Source organism: Papaver somniferum, unplaced genomic scaffold, assembly GCF_003573695.1.
Source record: "Papaver somniferum cultivar HN1 unplaced genomic scaffold, ASM357369v1 unplaced-scaffold_128, whole genome shotgun sequence".
Lineage (NCBI taxonomy): Eukaryota > Viridiplantae > Streptophyta > Magnoliopsida > Ranunculales > Papaveraceae > Papaver > Papaver somniferum.
Window position 1 is genome coordinate 498,021 of NW_020621936.1, and position 19,952 is coordinate 517,972.

General features: G+C 36.2%; 2 protein-coding genes across 2 annotated transcripts; one reads left to right on the forward strand and one right to left on the reverse strand.

The window, feature by feature from the left end:
• Positions 1-8,681: 8,681 nt before the first annotated feature.
• Positions 8,682-14,195, forward strand: LOC113332133 (LRR receptor kinase BAK1). Its single transcript, XM_026578809.1, has 11 exons — positions 8,682-9,143; positions 9,677-9,809; positions 9,938-10,009; positions 10,746-10,889; positions 11,287-11,358; positions 11,460-11,531; positions 11,624-11,733; positions 11,872-12,006; positions 12,089-12,430; positions 12,904-13,298; positions 13,662-14,195. Exons 1-11 carry the CDS (start codon positions 9,047-9,049, stop codon positions 13,974-13,976), a joined length of 1,887 nt encoding a protein of 628 aa, XP_026434594.1. The 5' UTR covers positions 8,682-9,046; the 3' UTR covers positions 13,977-14,195.
• A 2,176-nt stretch (positions 14,196-16,371) lies between these two features.
• On the reverse strand, positions 16,372-19,535 carry LOC113331975. The gene is made up of 7 exons (XM_026578623.1): positions 19,445-19,535; positions 19,182-19,290; positions 18,817-18,949; positions 18,448-18,551; positions 17,947-18,118; positions 17,731-17,871; positions 16,372-17,648 (listed from the first exon to the last, which is right to left on the reverse strand). Exons 2-7 carry the CDS (start codon positions 19,229-19,231, stop codon positions 16,635-16,637), a joined length of 1,614 nt encoding a protein of 537 aa, XP_026434408.1. The 5' UTR covers positions 19,232-19,290; positions 19,445-19,535; the 3' UTR covers positions 16,372-16,634.
• Positions 19,536-19,952: the final 417 nt, after the last annotated feature.

Consider the following 19,952-nt stretch of genomic DNA (forward strand, 5'->3'; position numbering starts at 1 on the left):
TTTGACCAAAGAAAAATATTACAAAACATTGCATAATCCTATCAGAGCTATATTATCTTTCTTTTTAGGTCTTCTTAGTGCAAGTTGTACGTGCTGGTGATGCGTCCTTTGGTAATGCACTCTTCGTGGTCTTTTTTTAATCTTTCTGCTAAGCTTCTCTTCATCCTAGTCGATCCTAGTAATGTCCATTTCATGTCTGTTATTGCTTTGTTGTTTCTGATCCTAGGTAGTTACATTTCCCAAAATCTAATATAGTCAAAACTTCTCTAATATGTACCATTCTTAGTACATGATATCTTTGTTTATTTTTGAATTTTATTAGGTTGTCGAGAATGGATTAGCTATACAATTAGATACATTTCTTTTAGTTTTTGGCAACATTCACGGGCCTATTTTAGCTCTGCTTCTCTTTTCCTTTATATCTCTAAACTTCCTTCATTTTATTGTTTGTATCTTTTCTATCTCCGGTATCCCTTCTTCTTCTTTTGCTGCTTACAATGGGAGATCATTTTAACCTTTATACCTTAGTGGTTTATCATTAGCTCAGCGCTATGCCAACCATAGTAACTCAGGCTTACTACTAACACCTCATGAGTTTATTAGAGATTATGGTATTAAACAACACAATATCCTTGCTAGAATCTTCTCTACTGAATCTTAAAGACATGGGTATTTAGGGGAGCCCTTAGTAATTTCTTGGGAGTAAGTTTAGGCTTTCAGATAAGGAAAGCTGATCCAAATCTCTAAATCATTACTTTTCGTTCTAAAGAGGATTTTTGTTGGATCTCTCTAAATGGACCATGGTATCCATTTGGTAATGTACTGGAAGCTACAACTGCATATCAAGGAATGTGCATATCTACTTACAAAGTCAAAGAAATCCCATTATGGCCTCAGTATCAAATGCAAAATGTGAGCATAAAAGTAGAGAGATGTTTGGTTTGATAACAAGTAAATTAGGTCAGGTTTCAAGAGTTTGTTCTGGTTCAGAAATCTCAGCTCCTGATTGTTTACCTGGGTTTTAGTTTGGATTAATATAGAAAAAACACTCTTGATATGCTTTTAGTTAAAGTAGGAAACTATCCAACAACAAAAATTTACTTCAACTACCTCAACCTACCGTCCAAAGTTTGCTCTCACTGCCTGAGATTTGGTCATAAGGTCAATAGTTGTGATATTATGCAAGATAGGCCTTTGGAGGATATATATGACATATCAGTTGATTCCCCAGGTCCAAGTGATGATATTTTCTGGTTAAATGATGTGAGAATGCAAATTTGGAACCCAAAAGATGATTTTGACTGCCATGGAAAGTCGGTTCGAGTATAATCTTTCCTTCGCCAACCAGGAGTTCGTCAAACTTTTAACGATATTTTTAGAACCTATGTCTATGAAGAAAACTCATTTCACATTAACTTTCAATCCTACTAAGTCATGGGACCAGTGATTATTGATGAAGACATGCCTCTAGCATCATCTTCTGTTTTAGGGAAGAGAAGAGAACTTTCGCTTTTAACTAACCTGAAAACTACATCCCCTTAGCTGAGTCTGACTCAGAATTGCTCTGATCCATTAACTCAGAAACTTTTAGAATCATTGATTCGACAAGAGTTTCAGAATCAGATCTAAGAAGTAGTTCTGGACTTCTTCAAGATATTCCAAACCCGGTTCTGCCGGTTCCAATTGTTCCTTCTCCTTTATCTGGTGGGAGACTTTCAATCTCATCCTATGAGAATGTTAGGGATTCCTTTGAGTCCCCTGCATCAAACTTTTATGCTTCATCTATTCACACTCCTTTATCTCCGTCAATTTCTGCAAATCATAACTGCATTGGATCATATTTTAAAACCCCAATTACACAGCCAAAATCAACTTTCAAAATCTCAATTTCAGATTTTCTTTCATCATCATCTTCGGATAATCTTTGCTCCATTCCTTATGCGGATGGGAATTTGAATTTACTAAAAATTGATCAATATGGGTCTAATTTGCAAGAACAATCATTTCGTGATAATGCCTATCTTCCCATCCCGTTTCCACTTCTCACCCCTTCAAAGCAACAGGAGGAGACACAAGTACCTATCTCAATTTACTCTTTTTTAATTTATATTTCTCAATTACTTGTTAAGCAATTTTATTTAATGATCTCATTCTCTCCTTTATTTTCTCTGACAAGACTCTCTGAACTTAATTGAGTTTATATCTAGCTCTTCTTCCTTTGATTGATTTAGAAACTAGGGTAACCCTAACATAAACATTTTTAGAATTAGAAAATTATAAGAACCCTATTTCACTTTTTTAATAAGCTTAGTGACTAATTTGCATCAAATTTAATCTTGCCGAACCTGTTTTGCTTTGTTTTGATTTATTTTGTTATATGTGAATTTCTTATTTAGGTTAATCTCTTTTCCTGTTGTTTTAGATCTTTTTAGCAGACTATAATAGGTAATATGAAAATCTTAGCTTGGAATGTCCAGGGTTGTAGAAACCCTCTAACCCAGAACCATCTAAAAAACCTTATATGCCAGGAAAAGCCTGAGATTTTATTCCTTTCAAAAACTAAAAACCAAAGGCACTTTGTAAAAGCTCTAGTATTTTCATTCCCCAATTATCACATGGTTGACCCCACATGGACAACATGGGGGCTTGTTATTGCCTGGATTAATGTATTTCATTTTGATATAGTTCAATGGAACTCTAACATGATTAATATAATTGTAAACTCTGATTTTGATACAAAACAATGGGCTCTAACTTGCTTCTATGGTAGTCCTTATCCTTCTAATAGATACATAGCCTGGGATTTCCTAGTGGAGATAAGTGTGCAAATCATCTTGAGAAATATCCTATGGATAGTTTTAAGAGATTTTAATATGATTTTTAATCAATCTGAAAAGTTAGGAGGCCTGCCTTTCAACAAGTCTAATTATGATTATTACTACAAAATTCTTGAGAGAGCTGGATTATATGATCTAGGTTTTTCTGGCTATGACTATACTTGGGATAATCACAGAGAAGGTAGTCAAAATATTCAGAAAAAGGTTGGATAAAGCAGTCATAAATGTAGATTGAAACTCTCAATTTCCTAATGCTTCTTTGAGCCATCTTGTAGCTATAGGTTATGACCATTGTCCAATTCTTCTTTCTATGAAAAATAAATTTTCTAAACTAGAACGGGTTTTCAGATTCTACGACACTTGGTTAAAAGAGAGTTCTTGTACTCCAGTAATAAAAGAAACCTTGAAAGATCCAAATGAAGAAGACATCTCTCAAAGTCTAGTAACAAACTTGAAATCTCTAGGAACTAACTTATTGGATTGGAAAAGGAACATCTTTGGATAACCATCTAAGAAAATTAACAAGCTTCTAAAAGAAATTGAAAGATTAAAAGCAAGTATATATACATAGTATCAACAAAAGAGATTAAAGGAAAAGTTATTAGAATTACAACATCTCTATGATACTCAAGAAGCTATAATAAAGCATTAATCTATGGATAACATGATAGAACTAGGGGAAAGAAATACAAAATACTTTCATACAATTATCTTGAGAAGGCGAAAACGGAACAACATAGAAAGCATGCTAAATGAACACAATGTAGCTACTAGAGACAAAACTGAGATTAGTAAAATTCTAATCGATTACTTTCAATCTTTATTTACTGAAACCTCGAGAGAACAACCTACAGATGATCAGCTTTTTAAAAACATCCTCCCAGTTTTATCTCCTCGAGATAATTCTAATAATCTGGCTCCTCCCTCTAGGGAGAAAATTTTCTTAGTTTTAAAAAATATGAAACCTAATAAATCTTCCGGTCCAGATGGCTTCCCAACTAATTTCTTTTTGCATAATTGGGAAATAGTTGACTCTCAAGTTACTTCTACTGTCCGGAATTTCTTTTTACACAAGAAAATGCATCGTGAAATAAATAGGACTCACATTTTCTTAATTCCAAAAATAAAACAACCTAAGAACCCCAATCAATTTACGCCAATATGTCTCTGTAATACTGTATATAAAGCAATAACCAAGATTATAGCAAATATAATTAAACCACTTTTAGAAAAAATAATCTATCTCTTTCAATCCGCCTTTCTTTCATCCAGACAGATTCCTGATAACATTATAGTAGCCCATGAAATTATTCATTCATTCAAAAAGAAAAAAGCAATATCTGGTGGTTTATGAATAAAAATTGACATGTCTAACTTTCGATAGGGTAAACTAGAATTTTCTTCTTTCGGCCTTGAATTCTTTTGGTTTTAATTAGGATGTATGTGTGCTAATAGAACAATGTATTTCTACAACTACCATCTCTGTCCTTTTAAATGGCTCACTGGTGAATATTTTAATCCTTCAAGGGGTTACGTCAAGGAGATCCCTTTTCCCCATAGTTATTCATAATATGTATGGAAGTTTATTCTAGACTTCTTCTTCATCAGGAAAGCAAATATTTTTTTACATGGAGTCAAGATAACCCCTAGGAGTGAACCAATCTCACAGTTTTTCTGCAAATGACTGTCTCCTTTTCGTGAAAGATGATCTAGTAGAATGTAGAAACTTACTAGATACAATTGCTATTTTTATTAAGGCCTCAGGCCAACTTACCAATTTTGAGAAGTCAAGGCTCTTTTTTAGTAGAAAAGTAAAACCAAAAAATCAGAGAATGATGTCTAAGCTCCTGAAAATAAAACACATAATTTTTAGGAGCTCTTCTATTTATGGATAAAACCAAAATTAAAACCTTTGCCCCCATTCTTGAAAGGATGGAATCTAAATCCAAAGGATGGAAAGGTTTGTTTTTTCCACAACCCAATAGATTTGTCTTAAATAGAGTTGTCTTGTCTAGTATTCCCTCTTACCATATGGGATGCTTTATTTTGCCTAAAAAAATAACTAATAAAATTAATGCAATACAAAGAGATTTTTAAAGGGGAAAAGAAACTGGAAGAAAAGGCTTTTATCCTAAAGCCTGGACAAATCTTTGTAAGCCTATCCAGAAGGGAGGTTTAGGCTTTAAGGATGCTCGTAAATTTAATCTTGCAATGCATGCCAAATTGGCTTGGAGGATAGTTAAAGAACCAAATTATCTTTGAATAAAAACTATGGGTTCTAAATATTTTAGAACTACATCGCCAATTAAGACAAAAGCTAAAACTAATGGCTCTTGGACTTGGAACTGTATTAGTCAAGGACTAGAACTTATCCATAAATATAATATATGAGAAGTAGGAAATGGACAAGATATCAATATTTGGAATGATAAATGGATATCTGGACCGGGTGAAACTCTAGAGAACTTAAGAGACACACACAATAACCATTTAACTTTAGACTCAGACTTAATAGACTCTGAAACTAGTTCTTGGAATCTCTCTATTCTTAACTCCATATTCCATGTTAATGTTGCTTCCAAAATTAGTAAAATTTATCTTTTCAAAGATAAGAATCACTCTCTTAAGAAAGATCAATTTAGACGGGCCTTAACTAGTTCAGGAGAATACACAGTTAAATCCACTTATAATAAATTGCATGAAACTGGTATTGAAATTGTTAGTTCTCTGCCTGATTCCTTTTTGGATAGCTTTGTGGAAACTAGATATCTCTCAAATAATTTTTTTCTTCTTCTGGAAATGCTTGCAAAATGCCTTGTCTACTAACTCCAAAATCTGTGGAAAAGTGAAAGATGTTGAGCCTCATTGCACTATGTGTGGAATTGAAATAGAAACTACTGAACATCTCTTATTCCAGTGCCCTTATGCCAAGGAAGTATGGAATTTAGCTCCTAATCCTATCTCTCTGAATATAGATAGTTCAAGTAAGATTTTAGACCTTTGTAAGGATTGGATGAAAATCCCTAGAAATGAAATTTCTTTGGAATTAATGCTTACTAAGATGTGGTTTATCTGGAAGGAGAGATGCAACATGGTTTTTGAAGATAAATCTAAAACAACTAGGAATTTGGCTCTAGAAATACAAGGACATATTGCTTTCTAGTCCAAAAGAGTTAGTAAACCTGACAAAACTAAGAAAAGGCAGAAGAAAACACCACAACCTGTATGGAGGGCACCCTAGAAGGACACTTTCAAAATTTACATTGATGCTGCCTGGATCTCTGACATATTACCTTCAAGTTATGCTATAATTTTAAGAAATAATGCAGGAAATGCAGGAGGAGGAAGAGCAGGACAATCAACAAGCTCAAACCTAAAGAAGCAGAGGCTATAGGAGTGCTGCAAGCAGCTGTTTGGGCACATGAGAAAGGAGAGAAATTCAGTATAGAGGGAGAATGTGAAAGCCTTTTCAACTATCTTCATGGAAATAACCCAGATATTTTTTGCGTGCCAAAACTTGTCTAGATGAGGCAGAAAGACACTTTAACAAAGTTTGTAAGAAATTAAAAATCAACTCTATCTTGGGAAACTATCCCTCCTTCATGTATTCAACATCATCTATCAGTAGATAAATCTAATATCCAGGGATCTCCCCAAGGATCGGTATTAGATGGCTCTACTTCATTTGTAATGCAAGCTCCATGCGAGTCTTAATTTGTTTTATGGTGGGTTTGGATGTAGAATTTTAAAGATGGGATTTATGGGTCCAGGGGATTTGGTGGAATTACGTTTCCCTCGCTACATTTGGTTGCCCAAATCCCTGGAATTACGTTTCCGACGGGATTCACTTTTCCAGCAAATCCTCCATATGGAGTCCGACCCCTCCCCCTAAGATTTGCTGGGAAACTTATGAGGGGATTTATGGACCCACTTTTTTTTACTCCAAATCCCACATATATAAAATTTAAGATTCTTAGGGCAATGTCAAACAATACATGGACTTTAACACAAGAAAATTTTATGAATCATAGGAATCTCAACTGAGTTACCAAACATACGGGGAATTTACATGAATCACCATTAATGAAATGCCTAATATAAAAAAAATAAAAAAAAAATATCCTCACGTGATTCTTCATATTCAAAACCAAACCAGATACCACTATTTTTTTTTCTTCTCTCTCTTCCTCTGCGCAACCGACTTGAAAAAAAAAACACCTTCGTTTGTCTTCAAATCTTGCTTGATTTGATTCGGTTGGATCAAATCGAGTAAGATCTTTGTAATTATTGTACATCTTGTTCTTTTGGGGTGTTTCTCTTTGGTTTTTGGGGTCTATTGGTCCAAATCATCTGACTGTTTCAAGTGGATTGAGAGGTGCTGGTGCTGTGAATTAGTTTTTGTTGCGGTGGTTCTTGGGTTTACAAACTTATTCCAGCCTTTCATTTGGAGAAGATCTTGATTTCTTGGTTTGATTATTTGATTTGGTGCTCTTCAAGTTTATACTCATCGGTTGGTGTGATTGCATCTGGTGGTGGTGATGCTTGATTTCGAAGTTGGGGCTTTGTATTCTGTTGTTTGTTGGTGGTGTTCTTTTCTGTTTGTGGTTGTTGGGTGTGGTCAAGTTGTCGTTTTCTGTGGTGGAATTGGCGGAAAGTGATGCTCCTCCGTTCTACAAGTGAGGAAGATGGTGGCTAGGGTTCCTGCTTGCTGGGTCGGGTTAAGATTTTTCCTGGATCAGTTCTTATAATACGGGTCGGGTCGGACTAGTCTGGGTTGGATTATCTACCACTGATCTTTGTTGACTTTTCTGGTTCAAACTTTCTATTGTTGTTGCTCTTTTCCATAGGACTGCTCGGTGGATTTGGACAAGTCATCATTAGGCGAGCTTTTTATTTGGTGTGTCGGCTTTTTAGTTTCTGTTGGCTTCCTTTGTGCTGGCTTTCGTTCTAGTGTTTCTTTTTTTTTGACGATTGAACCTTGTTAGTGATACCTTTCGAGACTGGTGTTTGATGTACTGTGCGATCTTTTGTATCGGGTTTCCGTGTGGATTTCAATTACCCTTATAGGTATGCCATGAGGATTTCCAATTGTTGTTCGCTAAAGCTTTATCAATATGTTGGTCATTAGTATGGTGTCATTTGTCATGTACGTCGTTGTCGGGGTATTTACTTGCTCTTTAGAGCGTTTTATCAATGAATCCGCTCTTTGATAAAAAAAAAAAAATCCAAACCAGATGTTCTTACAAAAACCCATTTTAATAACTAATAAGTACCGGTTACACCCTACTGATCAGTGTTCAAACCAACTTATAATTTTCGATACCTAAACACCAAATTTTGTTTTTTTAAGGAGAAGAGCCTCTGCTCTACAGTTAGTATATATAAACAAATGTCTTAAAAAAGAAAAACCGAAGCTATTACACCATAAAGTGATGGATAACACAGTTTTAATGTTTCATTACTTGACAGCAACAGAAAGAAATATAAAGAGCCAAAGAAAAAAAAACATGTGAATTCCGTAACAGTACGTAAAAACGGACATATTATTCCTACTTAAATTCTGTCGGAAAATAGTAATCTAAAATTCTAACGTTCTCTTTTTTTCATAAGAAATAATATTCCACGTTGGAATTTAATAACATGGACCCCACTTTGACTGAAAACGGGGTTTCTGGGTTAGGTCCCTTTCCACGAGTAGAAGTATTTAGCTTTGACTAGGGTTCGGTCAGCCCGGGCAGACATTTTACGGGCAGCTGTAAACCCACTGCACGCCAGCCTCGCTATTCACAAACATCACTTAATCAACCCCTTCTTCATCACCAACAAATAAGATAATAAATAATAATAATAAACAGAGGAATTTTCTTCTTTTTTTTTTCGGGGGATTTTTTCTCTTTCTTTTTCAGAAGAAGAAAGGAAGAAGAAAAGTGTAAAAATCGAACTGTATTGATGTAAATTTGGGGTTCTGAGTAGATCAGCTTTTTGAGTACTGATTCTATTGATGTTTTCTTTTTGAAAAATGGTGAAGATTTTGTGAAAAGTAAACTATAAAGTTAGGGTTTTACTGTGGAGTTTGTTTTCTTTTAGTGGATCTGAACAGCAAGAAGAAGAAGAAGATTGGACAGTTTGCTGATGATGAAGTAGCTGGAGTGTTGGACTTTTTTGTTTTTGTTTTTGTTTTGTTTTGTAAAGAGGAGAAATTTTGATTCATGAGAGTCATGGAGAGAAGAGAGATCATAACATCAGTATTAGTATGGTTGATCTTAGTTTTTCATCCATTATCCACGATTCATGCAAATATGGAAGGTTAGTCATCAATTTTTTGCCTCATTTTTGGATCTTCCTTTATTTGGCGTTGAATTGAAAAAATCTTGATAAATTTTCTCTTAAGATTTTCGAAATTTAGGGGAGGAGCTAAGTAAAATAAATGATTTTTCTTATCACTTAGATTATTTTGTGAGCCTAGAAATTAGGGTTCCAGATAAGAACTGGATTAACTCGACTTTAATTGACTTGAGAAATTTGCTTATAACTTCACAGTTAGCAATCAAAGTTGTTATAGTTACTGCTAACAAATTAAGCTAAATGAAGTTTTGGATATTAGGATTTGTTTGAGGGTGTCACCTATACAGTTGACTTCCCCGGGAGTTGATGAAATTTCTGATATTAGGTGGTGGTGCTGGTGATTTGAGCACCTTATGATAATATCTGTTGTAATCTGATCAGTTTTATCACTTAATTATAGATTTTACCCTCAATACATCTTTAATGAGATGCGGGTTGGTGTTATCCATTTCTGGAGAGGGAACCTGATGCTTGTTATTAATTTTGGTTTGCAGGTGATGCTTTGCATGCGTTACGTCAAAATTTAGATGATCCTAATAATGTCCTCCAGAGTTGGGATCCCACCCTTGTTAATCCTTGCACTTGGTTTCATGTTACCTGCAATACCGACAATAGTGTTATTAGAGTGTAAGTGAATATTCTTGCTAGTCATGTGTGCTTATGGTTCATTACTTAAATGTGCATGTTATTGCACTGCTGTTGTAATTGCTCGCCTTATAACAATGTTATTTGTCAACACGTCTTTTTACTTTCAGTGATCTTGGAAACGCAGCACTGTCAGGAACGCTGGTATCCCAACTCGGACAGCTTAAGAATTTACAATACTTGTAAGTTTTGTAGTTTTAGTTTTGTGAAGTTGAACTGTTTTACTTGTTTCCTGGTCAAGGCGAGTTCTCTTGACTTTTTTGTACAAGCTGGTATTCCTGTGTCAGATGCAATGCTAGGCAAGATTTACATTGTGTACAGGCACACTTGGGGATCCTGAATTTTTTTATTATGCTCTATTGTTGATGTGGAATTCTGGTTATGAACACCTAATAGACTGGAACAGTTCGTGACTACTGTATATATGGAACCATTGTCGATTCAGGAATTTTAGGTAAAGACACATAAATATATGTGTCAATCAATCGTCTCTGAAATATGACAGGAGAATTGCAAATAATGGTGAGGTACCCATGTTTTGTACCCAAGTTTTTCTGTAAGGAACATTGCTAGTTTTTTCTCCTAGGTAATAGGTAGTAGTTTCTGTGGGGCCTTTCTGCACTTACAATTCTATGGAATTTTCAGGAAGAATGTAATACCTGGCTGTTCAATTGGTTTACAGATGGCTAATATGCATTCTGAAATCCTTTATTGTGGCTTGCTTTGACAACTTTCCTGTTAATTGACTGCATCGCTTGTCATTTTCCCCTCAGCTGGATGAATTTGTCGTCTGATCAATAACTGTTTTTTGCGTCTCCAGGAAAGAGAGTGTATATTCAATTGTTTGTAAATAGTAATGTTGAGACTCTCACGTTATGACACCAATTTAATGATTTTTTTATTCTTACAATTTTTCAGGGAACTCTACAGCAATAACATAAGTGGGCAAATCCCTAGTGATCTTGGGAACCTTACAAGTTTAGTGAGCTTGGATCTTTACTTGAATGCTTTAAGTGGTTCCATTCCAGACACATTGGGAAAGCTGTCAAAGCTCCGTTTCCTGTATGATTACTTGTCCTTTCATCTCAATTCGATAAATCTGGCCCACTCTATGTACTCAATTAACATGTATATGTATTCATGGATAGTTTTCATATATTAGAACCAAATGTTGCTAGAATGAATAACCAAAAGTTTGACATGTGCGACGACTTCCTTCTAGGCCGATCAAGTATATTAGTTTGTTTTTTATCTTGACACAAGTATATTGTAAGAGAGAAAAAGTTCTTCCCTTATAATCTAGGCATGTTGATGCATCTAACAAATCTCTAGTTGTTTTTTCTGCTTGATTGTATTCAACATCACTGTAACACATGCACATGCCCACTAAGTTAATACTTGAATCTAGTTGTAGTATGTTTTGGAAATTAACAGCGTGCCTGTATGTTTGCAAGGATAGTCGGCTAAACAATAACACCTTGACGGGTAGCATTCCTATGTCCTTGACAAATGTTACCACTCTCCAAGTTCTGTAAGTATCAAAATGTTGCGATCTATTATAGTTCGTTACATAGTTTCTAAAATGAATTTGTTGGTTCGAATTGGGATTAACATGTACAATGCGGCATGCAGTGACTTGTCGAACAATCGTCTATCAGGACCTGTTCCAGACAATGGTTCTTTCTCACTTTTCACTCCCATCAGGTATGTTTCTCGTAAGCGTGTTATGAATGGTCATTGTTTTGGTTGTTTGACTTAGATAACACATCATACTAACTATTATTCTTGCTTTGCAGTTTTGCTAATAACTTGAATCTATGTGGACCTGTTACTGGAAAACCTTGCCCAGGATCTCCTCCATTTTCGCCTCCGCCGCCGTTTATAGCACCACCAACTCCAAGTCCTGGTGAGTTTGCTTTATGTTTGCTTTCCTAGTCTTATATCCTCACTGAAGTTAATATTGTATGTATTATCTTAGCTGTTCTTACCTCCAGTTTTAAGATTTCTGCTAAACTAGTTTTATGTTCATTGTTTTGAATGGCAGGAAGTAGTGCCACTAGCACTGGAGCGATTGCAGGAGGAGTGGCTGCTGGCGCTGCTTTATTGTTTGCTGCCCCTGCCATTGGGTTTGCATGGTGGCGTAGGAGGAAACCACAGGAACATTTCTTTGATGTCCCGGGTAAGTGTTTTAATATTCGATGGCATGATTATGTCGGAGTGTGAGATCCTCGAAGCTTATATCTTGTTCCTCTCTTTTGCAGCTGAAGAGGACCCCGAAGTACACCTTGGGCAGCTCAAAAGATTTTCTTTGCGAGAGCTTCAGGTTGCTACTGATAGCTTTAGCAATAAAAACATTCTGGGTAGAGGTGGGTTTGGTAAGGTTTACAAGGGACGTCTAGCGGATGGTACACTAGTTGCGGTAAAGCGACTGAAAGAAGAGCGCACGCCAGGTGGAGAACTGCAGTTTCAGACAGAGGTAGAGATGATTAGTATGGCTGTTCATCGTAACCTTCTACGTTTACGTGGTTTTTGCATGACGCCGACCGAGCGTTTACTTGTGTATCCATACATGGCCAATGGAAGTGTTGCATCATGTTTAAGAGGTATTGTTAGCTCGCTTCTAACATTTCATGCGCTTTTGATTGACTTCACAAGTGTTTGAATAGTGGATTGGGACCATGGTTGACCTAGAATTGGGTCTTTGCTAACGTGAAAGGGATAACTAACTTAAGCTTGGCTATTTTTGCCTCTTATGTTCATTTGAAGTTTTAATTCATGAAACGGTAACTTGAAATTTTATATTTCTGTTTGATTTTTCATCTCATTGAATTGAGAATTCTACGTATCTCGGTGCACTTGTAGTGAACTTCCCTTTCCACGTAACCTTTCAATTAATATATAGAACCAGATGGACATAATTTTTTAAGCAAGGGGTCTGAAAAATAAAGTATGATGTTACCCTAGCTTGGTTCATTAGTAGGTTGAAATTTTTCTGTGGGATGTTAATATCCTAGCTCTGACTAACTAGTTCATTTTTTATGGGATTACTCATGGATGAATTGTTGCATGCTTGCAGAAAGACCACCAAATGATCCTCCACTTAAGTGGGAGACAAGGAAACTTATTGCGTTGGGATCCGCTAGAGGGCTTTCTTATTTGCACGATCATTGTGACCCAAAGATTATCCACCGTGACGTGAAAGCTGCAAACATTTTGTTGGACGAGGACTTTGAGGCAGTTGTTGGGGACTTTGGCCTGGCAAAACTCATGGATTACAAAGATACCCATGTGACCACCGCCGTGCGTGGAACAATTGGGCATATAGCTCCCGAATACCTTTCCACGGGGAAGTCGTCAGAAAAAACTGATGTATTTGGGTATGGTATCATGCTTCTAGAGCTTATCACAGGGCAGCGAGCTTTTGATCTTGCGCGGCTTGCAAATGACGATGATGTTATGTTGCTTGATTGGGTATGCATCTAATTTGCTTATTTCTTTGGTTCTTTCATTTATTACTTGTGTTTTTCGTTGCATTTCTTTTAGTTATATTAGAGTCCGGTTCATCAGTTCTCTTTTTTCGTGAACCAAGCAAGTCTTAGGATTCAGTGTGTACTTAGCTGTATACAAGGTTTTGTGGTTCGCGTTACCTTTTCTTGCAGCCATCCTTAATTTTAGCAGTAGGAGCTCTACATCCATAAATTGGAAACCTTGTTTAGTCTAACCAATGAAACAAGCAAGAGGAACCTGGCCTACTATAGAAGCTTACCCAGGAATCTTAAACTACGTGTTTCATTAAATGACAACTGAGTATACCCTCTTTTTTTTCGACATCAGGTTAAGGGACTTTTGAAAGAGAAGAAGTTGGAAATGCTAGTAGATCCTGATCTTTCAAACAACTACATCGATGAGGAAGTGGAGCAATTAATACAGGTTGCTTTGCTCTGCACGCAAGGATCACCAATGGAAAGACCAAAGATGTCAGAAGTGGTGAGAATGCTTGAAGGTGATGGCTTGGCAGAAAGATGGGAAGAATGGCAAAAGGTGGAAGTAGTCCGCCAGGAGGTCGAGCATGCTCCCCACCGACACCATGAATGGGTTCCTGATTCTATTGACAACCTTCACGCAGTTGAATTGTCCGGCCCTAGATAAGTTAAAACTTGCCATGGCCATAGTAAAAAGAAGGAATTGAATCATTTACGTCCCCCTATATTATTATTTTTTTTCCTTTTCATCCCCTTTTTTGTAAGCCTGTATCCAAAAGTGCATTTACCCCTTTTGTGCATATGATGAATTAGTTGTGCGAATTGAATCAATTTGTAACCTTCAGCTAAAGCTGTGTTTCTTGGCTGACTAGGGTTTCTTAAATGATCCAGTGTGCTTGCAGTTCATAAAAACATACCTAATCTTAGATGAAAGCCTAGGCAAGCCAACAACCATAAGCAGAGGTGCCTTGGTCCAATTTTTTCCTTTTCTTATTGTAAAAGCAAAAAATATAAAATAAAAAAGATTCGTGTTCTTAATATAAAATAGTTGTTGGATGGTAGGATTTACCCACCATGGTTTCTTCACGTTAACAACATTGTAAGGCCTATTCCTATGGACATGTCAAAACATAGTATTTGGCATATATGCACCCATTATGGGTATGTCAAACTGCCAAACTGTTATGCCAGGACTGGCCATATAGGCATACGAGACAGAGTTTCCATCGAGCGACAGAAACTCAATCGCTCGATGGTCATTCCATCACTGTCGCTCGATGATTAGAAAATCGTTAAACAGATCTTCATCCAACGGTTAATATTTTCCCTCTTTATAAATACCTAATTTTAATCTCATTTCAACTCACACCAGAATTTCTTAATCTCTCAAGAATTTCTCAATCTCCAATTTTTTCATCACTAATCCAATTCCTTAGAGAGCATGGCTGATAATATGAATCTGGCTGAGTGCATGGCAAACCAATGTACTATCCAAAATCGAAGAGCTGCTGATCGTGCAATCGTGGAAACTAGGAGAAGTCAAATTAGGAGACGTCAAATGAGGCGAAACCTAAAATTCAAAAATGCGTAAGATGAGTTTACAATGGAGCCAGTATTTCATCACCAACTATTGTGGGAAAGGATTTATGTTAGATTTCAAGAACAAACAATGAACCTACACGATCGTAGTCTTTCAGATTTGATTAACCGCTTCAGTATAATTAGGCAGGAAATTAGTTGTTATGTTGCTATACTTCAACGAGAAGGTCCAACCTTGAGAAATGGTGAAACCTTGATGGAATTTCAGGATAGGTGTCGTATGGAATATCGTCGCATCTACGGGAAAATTTTTCATTTTGAAAGTTGTTTCGAGATTTTAAGATTTTCGCCCAACTATTTTAAGATTTTAAGATGTTGTAATTTCTCAATTGTCCACTTTTATTATTTGTTTAAGTTTTAATTAATTTGCTATTTTGTTTAAGTTTTAATATTTGTAATAGTTTTAATATTTAAGAATATAATTAATATTAATTTTCAACAATATTCGTCAAATTTTCAAATTTATTTAAACTTCACAAAATTTAAAACTTCAATATAAATAGTCATTTTACAAGACATAAAACTAACCAATAATTGGAAAGACTCTAAAAATAAAAATTTGGGACAATGTTCTTCATCTTGTTCATCTTCTTCATTTCACTAAACTTCCAAACAATGCGCTCATGAACGGAGTCACCTCTGTTTATCTTCTTCTTTGGCTTCAAATTGTTTTGCCTTGATTTTCCTTGCCTTGAACTTGAACTTTCTTTGCCTTCATCTTGTTCATCTTCTTCCTCTTAGTTGCGGTTTTGACTTGGTTGATATCCAAAACTTGGAGACTTCTTTGCTTCTTACTTATTTCTTTAAATCTATCACATATCTTCTCAACGGCACCTTCAAGTATTACTCCAGAAAAATCAAGTTGTGTTGCCGAATCAAGTTCGGTTAATTGTGCCATTTGGAGAAAATAGAAGAAATAAATTAGATTGAGAAAAAGAGAATAGATTAAGAAATAGAGAAATTTTTTTGTGTAAAAAATTTGGGGTAAATTTGAGTTTGAAAGTTACACTTTTATAGCGATAAAGAACTAGTCATTGGTGCTAGAGACAAAATCGCTGGCGAAAATGTCATTATCGTTGGCGATAAAGACTCTGTCACTGGCGATATACTCAAAATCGCTCGCTAGGATGTCTATCGCTTATTGATTCTCCCATAGTGGCTCGCTAGGATGTCTATCGCTTATTGATTCTCCCATAGTGGCACCAATGGTTTGGCATGCCACCTGGCATGCCAAACACCATTTTTTTGGCATGTCCATAGGAATAGACCTAAGAGTACCTTGAGCTTCCACATTCAAAACACGCATGTCGCATCATTCTGTCACTGAGTTTTTAACTGTCTGTACTCCGTAGGTTGTAAATGTCCCCGGATAATGCAAGCATCAGCTGCCACTTCTTGTGTGAAAATCGGAATTACCATCTTTGACTAGCACTTAATCCAGTTTAAAGAACACATGATTGCAATTGAGAAGAAACAATTGATACTTTATAACTAGAACACATGAAAAGGGAACCCTCAACCTTTTAAAGTCCCAATACCAATATTAGGCAAGTTTAGATTTTGAAAATCCTAACCGGTAAGGGGAACCAAGTCGCCCGAAAAACATGAGCAAATTACACTTTTAGAACATCTGGAGTTTGTATTACTTACAAAAGATACATATAAAGTTTACTTGAAACAAGAAAATACCCGAACGAAAAGAAAACAGTGGCCTGGAATAACCGAGTTAGGCATTACCATGAGTAGGAGAATTATCTGCTGCATGATTCCCAGATCCAGGGTTTGAAGAATGTGAGCTGAATAAGTTTGGGTATGAATAATATGGATCCTCATCCAGAGAAGTCAACCTTTTAGGCTGGTGATGAGTTGAAGATTCATGTTGGAGGACATTGTCATCGCTACGAGGTGATTCAAAACCCAACTTAGGAGAGTCATAAGCTGGAGGGTTTGGTGAATCTGATCTTCCACTGAATTTGTCATCTGGAAGTGGGTGATCAAAGGAGTAAGACCTGATATCTGTATTGTCAAAGGAATTCTGATGATCAAAATATGGAGTCTCCATATTAGCTGATTGATCTGGCATGTTGGTGTAGGATATCCGTTCACTGCTTTCGGGGGATTTATCATCCCTTTTTTTGATGAGCTCCGAGATTCTGATTTGTGCAAGGCTAGCTGCTGATCTAGCTGCTGTTGCTGCACGTTCAGCAGAATCTGCAGCGGCCTGTGCAGCAGCTAATACATCCTGCAAATCCATGTTTACTTCACTTCTGATCTCACTTTTTGTTCTTGAGAGAGAAGCAACCGGTTCACAGTTCCTTGCAGGAAAAGAAGCAGAAGACAGTGATGGGGAAGAAGTGAATGGTAGAAATTGTTTTTCTTCTCTTCTATCTGTATTGGTGGGAAGCTCTTGCGGAGAAGCAACCAAATTCTCTGGTATGACTGTCTCAGGTTCCACATATGGTTCATGAATAGTATCGTCACTAAATCCAGACGATATAGGATGCTCATTTTCAAATCCCAGATCCAAAGCAGTCTGACCAGGTAGTGGTAACATCTGTAGGGTAGGAGGGCTTGGCCGTAATGATACTTTTGGTACTTCAGGGAAATCTAATGAATCTAATTCTGCATCTGAATCAGATTGTTCATTGGAAACTTCAACAGGGGTAGAGTGCAAAGGTTCATCGTGCTTCTCTTTAGGGAGAGGTAACTGAGACCCACTAACAAACTGGGTTGGCCCATTCTAGCAGATAAAAGATAAAGGAATTAGCACCAAGGAGTGCAACACTTTTATTAAACATTTAAGAGTCTGAAGAGTCTCTTACCAGTAGATCCTCATGTGATTTGAAGTATTCTGTTTCAGAAGCAGCCGGATCCCATTCTAAATTGTGTTCTTCTGCAATTTCTTTTAATAACTTCAACTTTTTTTCAGCTGGAGGGGCACGGACAGACAGAAGTTCGATAACCTGCAAGAAACATTAGATAAATCCTTAAAAGATGATTCAGACTAGAATATGCACCAAAAGGTAAGATTAAGCTACCTGGCGATTAACACCACAATCTGGCATCAATTCTGCAGCAGCGGTAATGAATTCTTTTCCATATTTGGAAGCAAATAACATTTGAACTTGCAGAAGTTCTGGTAAGTCCGCACATCTTGGAGCAGCAAAGCAGATAGTGGAAATTGCTTCTTTCAAGTCCAAAGGACATTCTCTAAAAAATTGTAACAATCATAAGTACGGCAATATGCAGTAAATTTAAAGTTTGCAGCCCAATGTGGTGCAAGGTCCGCAGAGATGGCAATTCCCAATGGAGCAAATGATATATATAACTCATCCAATTTTTGGAAGCATAATGAATTTTGGAGGATATATGTATTGACTACAACGGAAACTTCGAAATTACTGCACAGAAAAAAAAAATTCAATTCTGCTATTTATATACTTTTATACTCATGTCAATCAGAAAGGCAAGCAAATGTCACTAACCAGAAATAAACAAGCGAAAAAAACCCAACAAAAGCGTTTGAGTTGGTAATTTACCTCTGTGTTTCAATAATTGGAAGACGCACTGCAACAAGTTCAGAAAACAGCTCAAGAATCTCTTGTGCAGCCATCATGTTCTCTTCCCGAATGATATGCTCGACCTAAAGAGGAATAAAGAACATAACATACATGAGAACTCAATCAACATCTAAATTTGGTTATCAACTACGCGTCTGAAATCCAGTAAGCTCCAAACTCCAACTTCTTCCAAATAATTTTACATTAAATGTTAAGAATCACCAAAAATCAGAATATAATATCATTAAGAAACATCCCAAGTCAAAACCTCGACAATCAGCTATGCCATAAGAGTCCCTCACAAATACTCAAAATTCTATGTATCACCAAAATAAGCACTCTAATTACCCGTATACGAGCTGTCGCCTCTTGCCCATTCTCGAGTAGCTTAGCAATGTCTTTTCTCATTTGCTTTAACTGAATTTCCCTACGATTCCTTAGTAGCTTTACTCGTGGAATCGTCAGCTTAAGTAAAGTTTTACTGAAAAATTAAAATCAAGTCTATTTAAGCTCACAACCCAAATTGATTATAGCAAAATTAAACAAATTTCAGATTTTTTGTCTCCATTTATCATCAACCCTAAACTGATTAATCTGGGAACTCGATCATGCATAAATCATACCTAGAACATCAAACAGGTGTGTCTCCATACAAAAAAACATTGAAGAAAGTTAACAAAGGAAACGATGGAAAAATGTTTTATACGTATTACCATTTAGCTCCATTGAATCTCTTGCTGAAAAAAGAATCAAGCATCGACATAGTTGTTACTTATGACTTGGTAATCAGAAAAACCCTAGCTTTGCAACCCACCAAAGGATCTGAAAATTGGAAAAAAAAAATCCTGAACTTTATTAATAAAACCGTCGGAAGTACTTATAGAAAGGGGATTAGGTTGAATTCGAATCAAATAAAAATTCTACTACTAGTATTTAGTTAGATTATTAAATAAAGAGATGACGCAGGATGGGATACCTGTAGTACCCACTGTCTGTCTCCTCCACCGCGTAGATTTGCTGCCTTCCTTAATTACGAAGTATCTCTTTTTTCTTCCGCTATATTGTGGACTAGGGAAAGTACATATTGGTATAAGACAAACAGTTGGGGGTTAACTATCAGAGTCGGACCGTGGTAAAAGTAAGTATTTATACCGAAAAAAAAACTAGTTGGTCTTTGCATTGCATCATCAGATTAACTAGAAGAACCACAATTTTGGGCATACCAAAATCTTTCAAGGCATACTGAATGAAGATAAAAAAAGGTTGTTGAATAGCAAAATCAGATGATCCCTTAACCCAATTTTTTTAATGACAAATCTGCCCTTTACGTATTAATGTTAATAATCTTGATTAGTGATTAAATATTTTGTTTAGAGATTAAGATAATTTTCAGAATTATAAGAGTTGTTTAGATGAAAAATATGAGGAAAAAAAAAATCAAAGTTTTGGTTTGGTTAAGAAGGAGAGAAAGAGAAGGAGAAAGT

Coding starts and splice junctions, on each gene's coding strand:
- LOC113332133 (XM_026578809.1), top strand. CDS start 9,047: ATGAGAGTCATGGAGAGAAGAGAGATCATAACATCAGTATTAGTATGG. Junction 9,144..9,676: donor GATTCATGCAAATATGGAAG/GTTAGTCATCAA, acceptor TTTGGTTTGCAG/GTGATGCTTTGCATGCGTTA. Junction 11,532..11,623: donor TCACTTTTCACTCCCATCAG/GTATGTTTCTCG, acceptor CTTGCTTTGCAG/TTTTGCTAATAACTTGAATC.
- LOC113331975 (XM_026578623.1), bottom strand. CDS start 19,231: ATGTCGATGCTTGATTCTTTTTTCAGCAAGAGATTCAATGGAGCTAAA. Junction 18,950..19,181: donor AGATTCAATGGAGCTAAATG/GTAATACGTATA, acceptor TTAATTTTTCAG/TAAAACTTTACTTAAGCTGA. Junction 17,649..17,730: donor AATCACATGAGGATCTACTG/GTAAGAGACTCT, acceptor TTTATCTGCTAG/AATGGGCCAACCCAGTTTGT.